The sequence below is a fragment of the Haliaeetus leucocephalus genome, unplaced genomic scaffold, assembly GCF_000737465.1.
Source record: "Haliaeetus leucocephalus isolate CR32 unplaced genomic scaffold, Haliaeetus_leucocephalus-4.0 Scaffold92, whole genome shotgun sequence".
NCBI lineage: Eukaryota > Metazoa > Chordata > Aves > Accipitriformes > Accipitridae > Haliaeetus > Haliaeetus leucocephalus.
Window position 1 is genome coordinate 12,310,038 of NW_010972528.1, and position 12,839 is coordinate 12,322,876.

The 12,839-nt window shown below is 40.0% G+C and overlaps 1 protein-coding gene across 1 annotated transcript in view; it reads left to right on the plus strand.

The window, feature by feature from the left end:
• Positions 1–205: 205 nt before the first annotated feature.
• CHST8 (carbohydrate (N-acetylgalactosamine 4-0) sulfotransferase 8) overlaps positions 206–12,839 on the plus strand; it is a 145,449-nt gene continuing 132,815 nt past the window's right edge. Inside the window, exon 1 of the mRNA XM_010585122.1 lies at positions 206–314. Within this exon, the coding sequence (XP_010583424.1) occupies positions 206–314 (109 nt within the window). The remainder of the gene's footprint in view (positions 315–12,839) is intronic.

A 12,839-nucleotide genomic window follows, 5' to 3' on the forward strand; every position in this document is an offset into this window, starting at 1 on the left:
TAAACAAGGACTTAAAGCTACTAATCTGCATTGAAAAAATAAATGTTCTATATGTTAAGTTTTAGGGGTTTGGTTTTTTACCTCTTGTAGATGTCTTACGCCAGACTTCCAGATGAGAGGATGAGACTATGAGTGAAGAGTGTCCTGGAGATTACGTGCAGTTCTTTTCCTGGGTCAGAACTGGATTGATCTGAGAACAATAATTATGAGGCTGACATGTATGTTCTCCTTCATCTTGCTGTTTGGAGCAGCTGGGCTCGTCGTCTTCATTCACCTGCAGGATCCAGAAGAAATAGTTCATCAGCAGACACCAGGTTAGCATTTCTATTTCTATTTGACTCATGAGCTCTTTCCTTTTCAACATTTTGTACTTATATCCTTAACATGTTTTACATATTTCACAGAGGTTGCCTCAACAAAGGTATGTAATTTTTTTAACGAAGGCTGTTTTGAAATTAACAATTTCTGTTTAAAAAAAAGGGGTTTGCTTAAAAAAAACACGTCCAAGAACCAATTAACTGATTATGCAGGGATCTTTGCCAAGGTGCACAGGGTCCAGCTGGATGGAGTTAAATTTTCTGCTAAAGTTGAGACCAACTTCTGCTACCAGCTATACCACTATAAATATGAAAATGAGAAATTCTGGCAAAAGTTCAGTTCCTGCAAATACATGCCTCTGAATCTACCTTTGCTTGTATATGGTATTCAGTGTGTCATAGAGATGTAAAATAAGAGATGCATAAATGAGTCATGCAAGAAACATAAAATACTTTAAAGTGTTTAACTTCCATTAAACTTTTCGTAACTTTCATTCATATGCACGCCATCTTCCTGTGCTACTAACTTTAAACTGTGAAGAGCCATGAAGACCACATCAATAAGAAAACTAAAAAACTGTGGGCTGAAATAGTGGTGTCCTTTTAAAGGAGGGGCACGCAAGAAGTAAGAAAAAGCAAAAGATCTCTTGATTTACTTAGTCACTTTCTCTTTGACTAAGGCTGTAATGAAGGCTTGTTTAGAGCCTAGACAAATGCCAGTGCAGTTACTCCAGCTCATAATAATGCCCCTGTGCACCGAGGTTTTGTCACTATGTTTGCTCTTATATGCACTGAAATTCTCCTTTGACTACATATGTGCTTTATAAAAAGTCTATTCAATTGACATCTTCATTGTACAATGAACACAACTGTGTATATTTTAAAGTATTACTAACATTTCTAAAGGAGCTGAACCCTAATGCAGAGAACTGTTAAATAATTACATTAAGTACTAATTTCTGTGTCCAGGTTTATTAAGTGCTTGTTTCCGTGTCACTAAACAATCTGTACTTTAATATGTTTATTATTTAGTCCAACTGCACACCAATTTTGAAAGCAGCCACTCAGCTGAAACTATAGAAATAATGAATCATCAGTGTTGTGGAAAGCAGAGAATTAACCAGTCCCTTCAGTGCTTTTGCAATTTATTTTTGTATACTTAGATGCAAAAGAGCTTACAGATTAAAACTGGTGGTATTGGCCACATTTGAATGAAATTGGCCAGTAGATTGGGGATGAGGGGAAAGACATACGGACAGCAAAGGCAGGCAGTACTCTAATGCATCTAAGAATGTACAACTTTACATTGAAAAGTTAATTCTTTGCTCCTGAAAGAGAAGGAATTTCTAGTGGTCTCTCAAAACGAGTGCAATTTCTTCTCTATTTTCTCATTATTGGTCCCTCATCTTGACCTGTCGTACCTCTGTTCTCTCTGCCACAAACCTCTTGAATGCCAGCTGCTGACTGTAGTACTGTGAAGTGAAATCACTGTGAAGTGATTTTTGAGAGCAATGTAACTGTAGAAGGGGACGCGCAAGCACATTTAAATAAAAGCGAGTTTGAACAGACCTCCTACCCCCAGCAGGTAAACTCACTCCGAAACGTACCCGATTGCTGTGGGTAGGGTTCTGCATAGCTAAAACATGAACATCCCAATGATGCTGTTACTGCCAAAGGTGTGTAATCAATTGCTCCATTCTCACATTCAATTACTATTTATGTTAACAGGACTCAGACTGTACCCTTGAGTAAAAGGTGCTCAATACAATTACTCTTATTTCTGTTTGGCTGATTTTCATGTTTGTTAAGTGCTTTCAACTCCCAGTGGACTCAGAAACTCCTTACATCTACTGCTTCTGAAAATGATACCAGTTATCCCTAAAACATATTAGGCAGCTAAAGGACACAGGAAAAAATATCCATTCATTTCATTAAAAAGAGAGGTAGGCATATTTCATCTCTAGACAGTCTCCTGTGAAAATCTGTCAATCACAAGCGACATTTTTGGCGTGCTGAAAAGGATCCTTCCCTTCCCCTGTTCAGTGTTTCTCCTTAAAAGGGCCTGTTTCTAACAGAGATCAGATATTCCTATAATTTGCTTGTCTGATTGCTCCCTCAATAGAACTGAATAAATGCACGTGTCATTAAGCTACTTAGGACAACAGATTCTGCATAGCAAAGTTTTATTGGATTAGCCTTTGCTTTTGTATTTCCCGTGTAGTTACTGTGTTGTAAAATGTATTTGCAAGATGCTGGAATCTCATCAGGAAGGCTGGAGAAAAGTCAGTAACGTTTATTTTCCACTGAAAAGTAGCGTAGGAGAATTTTGCATTGTCCAAAAGGGCATTTTTCATTGTTAGTACATTCAGTCATCTTTAATTTAAGATAGTACAACTTATGAAACAAGATTAATAAAAATACTTTGGTACTTGAGTTTTATCTGTCTGTTCCGGAAATTGTTCTTGATTGTTTTAGTCCTAGCAAGCATGATGGTGAGACCTTGATGTACTACTTAAACCAGTATAAAATCCACAGTCATAAAACTTTAAGTAATGCTTACATTACTTTCACTGAGCAAAGTACTCCTGACAGTAGCTGTTTGTGTTGATTTGTTACTATTCATTTATTCTTTCCCTGTGCTTCACATTGCTACCTAATTGTGATGCTGTACTGAGAAAGCAATATCAAAGTAATTTTCCACAACATTAGTTACAATTTTCTTCTGATCTTTCGAGTGAAACAATCCCATCCTGTTGGCTTCTGTGAGCATATAAACCTTGATTACATTTATCTGTTGGAAACCAATGCTTACAAAGTATATGTGCCCAGGATAGCGGGTGTAGAGCCTTTTTTGCTGATTGACAAACATGCTGTCTGTGTAGTTTTATTTATATAATGCACATCACTCTGAGCAGATGTATTTAAGACAGACAGCCATTTAGGGTGGGCAAAACAGATTTCCCAAGCCAATATATTAAATTCAGTAGATATTCCTGAGGTCATTAAAGAGACAACAACTTCACTTACGACAGTTGTTTTCTCAGCATCTATGAAGAGTGCTATTGCTATGGAGAATGCAGGATAAAGCAGAGGTGTGGGTTGAGAAGTGGTACGAATGATAGTCATACGCCGTACAGAAATGTGATGCTCGTCTAATAATTCTCCCTGTATAATTATATAAAACTTGGCTTCTGCAGTAATCATGCCATTATTCTTAAACAGACGCAGTAAAGGATTCGTTTTGGGTCAGTCAAGAACATTTGCACATGATGCACAAGAAAAATTTAATACATATATCCCCATCCTAATGCTAATGACTCTTGAACATATAAATCTCCTGTCTTTGATAGGATATTAAACATGCAAAAACTTTACAGTAACTAAATGTGCAGCCACTGCACCGCTGTGTTTGTCCTGGAACCACAAAAGGAGCTGGGAAGGGGCCTGTCCAGCCCTGTGGTTAGCAGGAGGCTTCTTCAGCGTAATGGCATGCGCCCTCCTCTCTCTCAGGGTTTACAGTGGAAGAGTTGAGAGGGCTAACGAGCACCTTTACAGCCTCGGCCAGGGCCACTGCGGTTTATGAGATCACTGACAGCATGGAGAACTTGGTTTTGTGAGAGCTGCATTTGGCTGGTACAAGAGAGAGCAACTTGGACAAACGATGTCAGCAAGTGAGAGAAGAGTCTAGAGGATGCAACCCATCCTGACAGCTCTCAGGTGGATTTCAGATGCCTACGCAAACTTCTGAGCTGCAGACCAGCCAGTCCATGGGCTGGAGACAGGATTGTGGTCATGAATAGCAGGTGGTCAGGGGAGGTCATGAATGCCAGGACCACTGCTTCCGAGTTGCACCAGGGACACAGTATCTATAGTTGTACTACAGTATCTATAGTTGTACTTAAGACCATGTGCTCTATGGACTTTAGTCAGAAGAGAAGGGATATTCTAAAATGGTACCTACTTTTGTAATAGGAGATTTTGCCAAATAAAAACTAGGGGAAGTATTGATATTCCTCTACACCTATATTCATGTAGCAAATTTCTCTCTACATGGCGAGTAGGTCTGTGGGAAAAAATTATTGGGTTTTTGCGATATGGTTACTGAATTCACAAACCTGTAAGAGTTTTCAGTTACAACTTTTAAGGATGAATATATACGGACACACACTCCTCTGGGAGCTGGTGAAAGGTGGAAAATACATCTCAAAGGATGCACGTTGTGAAAGCTCCAAAAGGGTAAAAACAGGGAGTAGGATGGAAATGGCTTTGCACTCTGCCTATATCAGAATTTGAAAGTCAAGTATGAGGATAACCAAGCCTGAAACTCATCTGACTGATATTCTGCAGTGATTGCTGTCCTTAGCTCATCTACCAGTTTCTAACATAATACTGTCATCTTCTTTATTTTCTGCTTTACTAAGGGTTTGATAGGGAGGAGTGGGAGGAAGGGGAGACGACAGTCTGAAGGGCTGGCATGCGAATGCTATTGCAAACCTGATGGCACAAGGGATCTACAGTGCAGAAATCTTACGGTATATTGCAGTAGTCTCAGAGCAAATACCAATATTATAGCTATACTGAAATTTTCTTAATTACTTATTCAGAGCACATACACCTTGTTACTCACAAATTACAGTCCTATGCACATCTCCACGTTGGCTGTACATTTCCACAATACTATCCTACTGCACAATGTACCACTTGTTTGTCATACTGGAAACTTTTTATAAATACAATTGAAAATGAACTAGCATTGATATATAATTTCAGAAGTAATTTTCCTACAATTTGTGACTTACTTCTCTTTATAAACTGGAAGCCATTTAATCTGCTTCTCAACTAACAGCATCAGCAGAAATCATGAACAAAAGAATCTGGTGACTGTAGCAGATGTCAGTGGGCTTGCCAATACTCTTTTCAAGCAAAAGCGGCATACTGCTATGCGTGTAAGGGTAGCTTCCACCAGCTCAAGAGTGGATGAACCTTCTGCAGTTGCATCCTCTGAGTCTTCTTTAGCTGAACTTCCTCCAGCAAAGAACTTCTCTGTGTGCAGACTAGTTCCTAAATGTCTGCAGTTATTGGGATGAAAAGAAAAAGATCTATTTTCTTGTCTGCAGAGGCAAGGCACTTAATAAGGGAAATGTGGTCTTATGAGTATGATATTCCATTTTCTGTTGCTTGAAATGGTTGTGGTTTAGACTGACTGTGAATGTGAACCTGGTTATTTTTTACATTGGAAAGAAGTGCTCGCAATGATTTCATCAGTCTACTGCTACAGGGGGATCAAACACCGTCCAGATGGTTACAAAGGAAACCCTACACCACACAGCCAGTGCAAACCTGTTCAAAAGAAATGCAATCTAGTGCTGAAAGCAATCACATATAAGCTATTTTATCACAAGTAATATATAGAGATTGTCTCCTACAACGCTTTTTCCCTGCTTTCATGACTGTGCCATATCCTTGGCAGTCTTATGAAAAATGCAGCATTTATTTATGACATGGTATTGAGAGAGCGCCACTTTTTTTTTCTTTTCTTTTTTTTCAGTTTCTGTTAAAATGCTTTAGCCTAAAGCCTATTAAAGCAAATACAGCTCTTAGCTATAGCATCAGAGTCCAGCATTTATAGGACCAGTATTTCCTGTCGACCATCAGCAAGTGCTTTACAGGAGTCAGAGCACTTCGGTAGACTGTGGAGTTGGGATCCAAAGCTGCTGCAGTTTGTTCCTGTCCTGCCCTACTGCTCATAGATTGTGCTGTATTGTGTTAAATCAGGCAATTCACCTGCTAAATGTTTCCATTTCCTATTATAAAGGGGATTCTCTGCAGGGATTCAAGGTACCTAAGGACCACGAGATCCTACACAAAGATGCAAGACCAAACCATATTGTGACATAATCACAAAATTCAGTGCATTACTAGCAGTGGTTATAATCCCACTGCAGTGGTGCACACACACATCAGATGACTGAACCAGATCCACTGCCCATTTATTTGATGGCATAAAGTCCATGTCACCTAATCCCAAATGTATTTATCAGCATAAAAACAGAGTGATGTAGTGCTAAATCACTCACATAGTGCAGCTTCCACTTCCACAAATTTCCTTATCCTCTCTTTTTCTGTAAGCACTTCTTCTCAGATACTGACTGGTTAAAAAAAGAGGTTTGATATTTCTTTTAAAGCCTACTTTTAAAAACTGTCAGAGGTTGACACTTCTTTGTTGTGTCTGGCAAAATAAAAAGTGACCTGCCATCTCAGAGCTGCATTCGTTTATGGTGCTTGGCAACATATCACAGGCACAACTCAACCGCAATGTGATATGTCAGAAGGCTCTCAGAGTGGCAGCTTTATGAAAGTATATTCCTAGGGAACAAGCCTGGAAGCTTCTCAGATTCCCCTGGAAATTTGCAGAGGCATTACAGAAATGTGCAAAAGTTGATCAGCAGACTTTCATTTCACCTCAAAACATTTATTCTAAATATAAGGCTATATTGAATTTTTCATAGAAAATGTGTCAGTACTAGAAAGCCTCTTTCCATATGCCAGCTGTCATTCAGCTTGCTTGATTTTTAAAACTTGATACCACATTGAGGAGCTTAGGTAAGTTGAAAATACTTTCTGGATTTTCTAAAGTTTATGCCATTTTAAACGTCTTATAATATATGTTTCCATTTCTCAAAGTTATTAACGTTCACCTAAAAGCTTAACCAAAAGTTCCTCTCTCCAGCAATACCATCCTTTTTTCATTTAGTAAACATTAATTTTCCTTTCATGATTCTAGTGGAGCTTGAAATTAAAGGTGGCTTTCTTCTCTATTATGGCTTGCTTTGTGTATCAGCATCAAAACTGCCAGTTAACTATGGTTTCAGCACCAGTCAAGAGAGCATAAAAAGCCAAATAATTGATCTTGTATAGGCCCTACACAAGAGCAACTTCTTGTGGACATCTTTATCATTTTCTCCAAATGAATAATCTCTTTTTGAAAGTAAGTGACTGGTTTTGGATCTGTCACCACTTGACATAACGCAAGGTGATTAACTGACTTTAATCTTATTCTGTACAGGCCCTATCCTACAAGATGCTAGCTCATAGCATCAGTGCAGAAAATCACTTCAGTATCAACTGAGTGGCTCGACTGTTAGCTCTGCTCCAGTGCCTGAAGTGCTCTGCTGCCTGAGGGTCAGAATATTCTGCATCTTGTAAAATTAAGTCCCATCTTTGTCCCTTTTTGGTCTCAGCCACCTCAGGAGACCTATGTGGTGGTTAAGGGGAAAAATGCTCCAGCCAGACCCTTCCTCCGTTGCCAATTCTACACATCAGAGCAATTCAGACATGCTCTTGTCCTCTTTTTTCAGAATCACTATACACTGGCCGTTCATACCTACTGAAATGGACTCTTTTGGGGCTTCTGTTCCCACTTTTTAGTTGGAAACCACACATTTTCTCATAAAACTCTTTGCAGGGAATGGATGTTTGATGTTTTGCTCTTTGTAGCGCATTAGCCAAGAGATCAGTGTTTGCAGATTTTGAGTATCCCTACATGACGAAAGTGAAACATGCTGTGCCACCACGTATGTATGTGCATACACAAGGAGAGTTACACAGGCTGGGAGGAAATCAGGGGACATCAAGTCCCTTTATGGAGCAGTGGGCACTGAACAGCCTCAGGAGGGGAAAAAAAAAGCAGGTTGTGGATGAAATTCCTCATCCTTCAAGAAGGTGGCTGTGCTCCAGTGCCCTGTTCCTTCTCTATTCTAATTCATTCACCTTTCTCCTTCCATTTGGCATAACGATTGGCAGTGCTGAGCTTTCTGTAATGATGGCACAGATAAAGCTTGGGACAAACAAATGTATATTTGGCTTTAGAATTATTTTAGGCTTAAATTCACAGGAGTCTTCGCATGGCCTGCATCCGCTGCAGTCAGAGTGGCTGACATGGAAGCAGCGGAGACACACAAATACTTATTCTTGTGGGCAGGAGGACAGAAAGCACAAGCCTAAACAGAGGAAACTGGTCATTTGCCCAGTGGCTATTTGAGGGAGGTGGGAGAGGAGACTCCTTTTCTCAAGCTGTAGGTAGTGCACAAGATCCTATGTGCCAGTTTCCAGCTTGTTGCTTTTTTTTTTTTAAAAACTTGTTTGACTTGACTTTATTTATTAATAAAGTTCTGCACAGCTTAATGCCCATAAGTCAAACCACAGGAGAAATTATAGACAGCAATCACTGCCGCTCTGTGTGAACTGAATGCAGCTTTAATTGGGTCCTCCTAATTGTGCATGCAGCTGCTAGGAAAAACATGATGATGCTTATCTCATACAAGAAAACAAATTCCTCTCACTACTCCATTGTAAACAAATGAAAAGGCATGTATTCAAATAGTCGCAAAAGTAAATGTATACACCTGCGGGCAGATACCATGAATTTTGTGCCATAGCAATGCAATTCTGTACTCATTGAGACTTTAATGTAGTTCACTGTAATTATTTAAAACTCACCCTGAAGACTTTGGTGAGAACTTAAACAGGGCTGGGATACCATTCACGTGCCCAAAACAAACGTCGGCACCTCAGCCACCAAGTTCACTCAGATACTGTGAACAGCCAAGATTAATAGTGGAAAACAATCAACTGGTTTTTTGTAAGCTGTTAAATTGAAACCTGCCCCTCCATTCATTTAGCTCAAGAGATGTTATTACCTTGTAAACAGAAGACACCCTTAAGTTGCTACCTAATTAAAATTCCAATTATTCTGCATTTATGAGCTGCTCATTCTCATGCTATTGAAGGGAATTAAGTTACCCAAGAATGTACAAAGTCAGGTATTGTTTAACACCTATATATTGATGATGTGTTCAGTACTGCATGTTAAACCAGCCATGTCACTGCCTGTTCCAGTCGTATTTCACCAATACCTGCAGAATGCTTCTTGGGCTCATTTATATTTTGTAGGAGAAAGACAAAATGAACAGACCTTAGCAAACTGTTATAACAGCAGCATTAGGGAAGAAAAGCATGTAAATGGGAGAGAAATGGAAAAAAAAAGGTGTATGCAGCATGCGGAGAAGAATGGTAGGAAAGGAGGTCTGAGAAACAGAAGTTGAGATAACTTCCTTTTCTGTTCTTCACATTTGAAATTATTTAATGAAAGGAGCTTTGTGAGTTTTTTGTAGAAAAACATCCAGAGAGACTAGTTCTGCTAGATACTTCAAACATTTTTTTAAAGGAGAATTAAAAAATATTATTAAAACCGAAATGTTTAATTAAATTAGAATGTAACAAAAAATTTACTGCAGTTTTATAATTCATGTTAATAGAGAATGGGCCCAGAATCAGTACGACTGAAGTTCCCAGGGGTGCTAAAATGGAGACAAGGGAAGTAGTAAGGAAAACGAATATTTACTACAGTAAATTTACAGTAGTTAACAAACTTGGGAAGAACACCTTAAATTTTTAAAAGCACTAAATATTCCTAATGAACAATAATGATCTAATTATATTAAACTTCCATATACAAATCTTGGAGACATAACACATTCTTAATGTCTACACGTTTGCACATGATATTTTTCCTCTTGCTTGTTTCCAGAGATCAAATTATATATTCAATATATTCTGATTGTTCTCTGCCTTTTCCTCTAAAGGCACTGGCTTCACTTCTTAATTGAGACCCAGTGGAGATAAGTTCACCACAACATAATTTAATGAACTATGGAAGAGTTACCTTTTACTGCATGAGGTATCAAGCTGCATGACAGAGAAAGAGTATCTCCTAGGTGATGTTTCAGTAGATAATAATTAACTAAGACATCTCCTAAAATAATACCACCCACACACAAATGCAGCCCTTTCCCCCCCGAAATTGGACAACACATAAAGCAAGTTAATAAGCCGAGGACACAGTTCCTAAAAGGAGCTCAGTGACACAATTTCTTTCCTCCATGGAATCACAGATTAGAAATTGGAGACCTACAGTACAGACAAGTGAATTTTACTCTTTTTCCCCTTCAACTTCAAAGGCTGAATTGTACTTGATTTACCCTTCACATTAGTCTTGGATGTGCCATCACCACAGTCCCTTCCAAGTGTGAAGAAGATTTTCCTTTTTGCTCTGAATGATTTTGAGCAGATCAGCAGCGGTACTCTTCCCGCACACAGCTGCTGTCTTGGCACCTCCTGCCCGCTTTACTTCAGGGCTTTGGGGAGAAACTTCTGCAGCATCGGCCTTGCTGTATTTTTTGGTTATTTACTGATATTTTTGAGTAGGGGAAAAAACGCCGACTTTTAAACATCTCACACGACGCAGCCTGGGGAGCAGGACTGAACCGCCTGCAGCCTCCCTCTCAGGGACACGGCAGACAGCACGCTGCCATCCTTCTTCACATTCCTCATCCAAGCATGCTGCTTCCAGCCCCGTCCATACCTTGACTAGCAAAGGCATCCTCCTGTCCCTTGATCTTTGTCTATTTTTGTTGCAATTCAGTGTTAATTAGGTTTCAAATCCCTCAAATCAGGGAGTGTGAGTCAAATGCCGGCTCCTACTGAGTTCAGAAGGGTGCATGTATTTATAGGCATTTTTACAGCATTCAGCCGCTTTGATCACAGCCCTCCACGCCACCACAAACAGATAGTCATTTGATTATAATGATGTTTCACAAAGAACTGCTGAGACAGCATTTCAAGAATTCTGAATATTTTAATATTCGTTAATTAAATGTTTCTGAGTTTCTGTCCTTTTAGCAACCAACTATTGATGCTGTAAAAACATTCAAGTGAAGGGCAAATTGTTAATATTCTAAGAGAAACCCTATTTGCTATGAGAGCAGCTCCAATTAGCAAGACAAACCATCTTCTTGTAGTCATTTAGAGGAATCAGAAGCAAGCACAGCAACACTGGTCTTGATAGTGGCAAAATATTTACCATCTCCTGTCTCAACAGAGAAGGTGCCCAGAGTTAGAGGCTTACCTTGGGAAAGGCAATTCTGTTTCCTGGCTTTGACTTTGCTCCCTAAACAAAGCACTCATTACACCTGTTGCATGTAACAACTGCGTTTTCTTAGCCTAGTTGCATGAATCTGTCTCCGTTTCTTTTATCTAGCAAGCTGAAACGTTCTTTGGCAGGAATTTCACAAAACAAAGATTTCTTCAACGCACAGCTGCATTTGGGTTGCTGCGTCCATCCTCTCCGCAGCTATGGCTCAGCTGCAGGGCACCTCGAGGGGAAATGGGAACCCACGTGCGGGTGGCCAAGCAGGTTTTTTAGACGCAGAATGGGACAATCCACAAATCTACAGACTTCACCATCAAAACAAACTCACTGCTAAACAGCAGACTGCAGTCATGGGGTAGGAATGACCATCAGCTCCGGTTAGGACTGCTGCCGCAGACAAAAACCAGTGTCCCACAGCGAGCTGAAAAGCAACGCGGTCTGGTAGCATCATGGGCAGAAAGCATCATAGCGTCCGGTTGCTGTAGCACAGCAGTCAGCACAGCGTTCACATTGCCATGATGTTTTGCCCTGGGCAGCACGCACTACGTCATGACATAGGGCCAGTGAAAGCCCGTCCAGCCAAAGCCAGACCTAACGGCTCGGAGCCACCGAGGGGTGGTGGCCAGGTCCGGCAGAAAACACGTGTGCAAAATATATGGGAACTGTTCTACACTACATTTTCAAGCTTTGTTATGTCTCCATGCTATTTTAATTTATGGAGCTAGAATGTCCCCTCTCCCTTACCAGCAGGCCTAGGTAGTGCCTAATGAGTTCATTGAAGAGAGCTGACTGATTTAGCTGTTCCTTTTCTCTGCAACAGGTTTAGTAATTGCACAATTCTCTGGGCAAGATCGGGTCCCAAAGATGATAGGGGTTTTATCCCTCAGCATAGAAGTAGTAATAAAAGCAGACTGGAAGTCTGTCCATCCTCACAGTGGGCCACTGTGGTGTCAGTGTCAAATATAACTTGACAAGACAGTGATACCAGCAGGGTTCTCGGAGGCGGTGAACGTAATACAAGGTGTTTCTTCAAATCAAATCTATCTTGTAGGTTATTTATACTAAGGGGAAAAAACTTTTCTAGTTTTATTCTTTGCATTTCCTGGACTTAATACATTGCAGTTAGTTTCTTAAAAATGAATGCTCAAAAGCTATTGAAACATTTGCAGTTAGCATGTTACCCAGCCAGGCTGTATCATGACTGCTGTGTGTAAATGCCAAATAGCTTGTGTCACTGGCTGGCCCTGATAAATCAGAGTTTAAAACAAATACCACTCAAGCTTATCTACTGGTGCTACTGCTTATATTCAATCAATACCCTGGGGCAGTGCCATCTGATAATGCTCTTCCTAGTCCAGGGGAAGCTTTCTCACTGTTCCCACCGGAGAGCCAGTGAATGCTCTCTATTCTTCATATAGGTAATTTGAAAAGTGTGGTTTCAAACAAAAATGATCTTTCTAAACAAGTATATTTGAAATGTAAATTTTGCAAAATTTTATTTCTTGGGGGGGGGGGGGGGGGGGGGGGGGGGG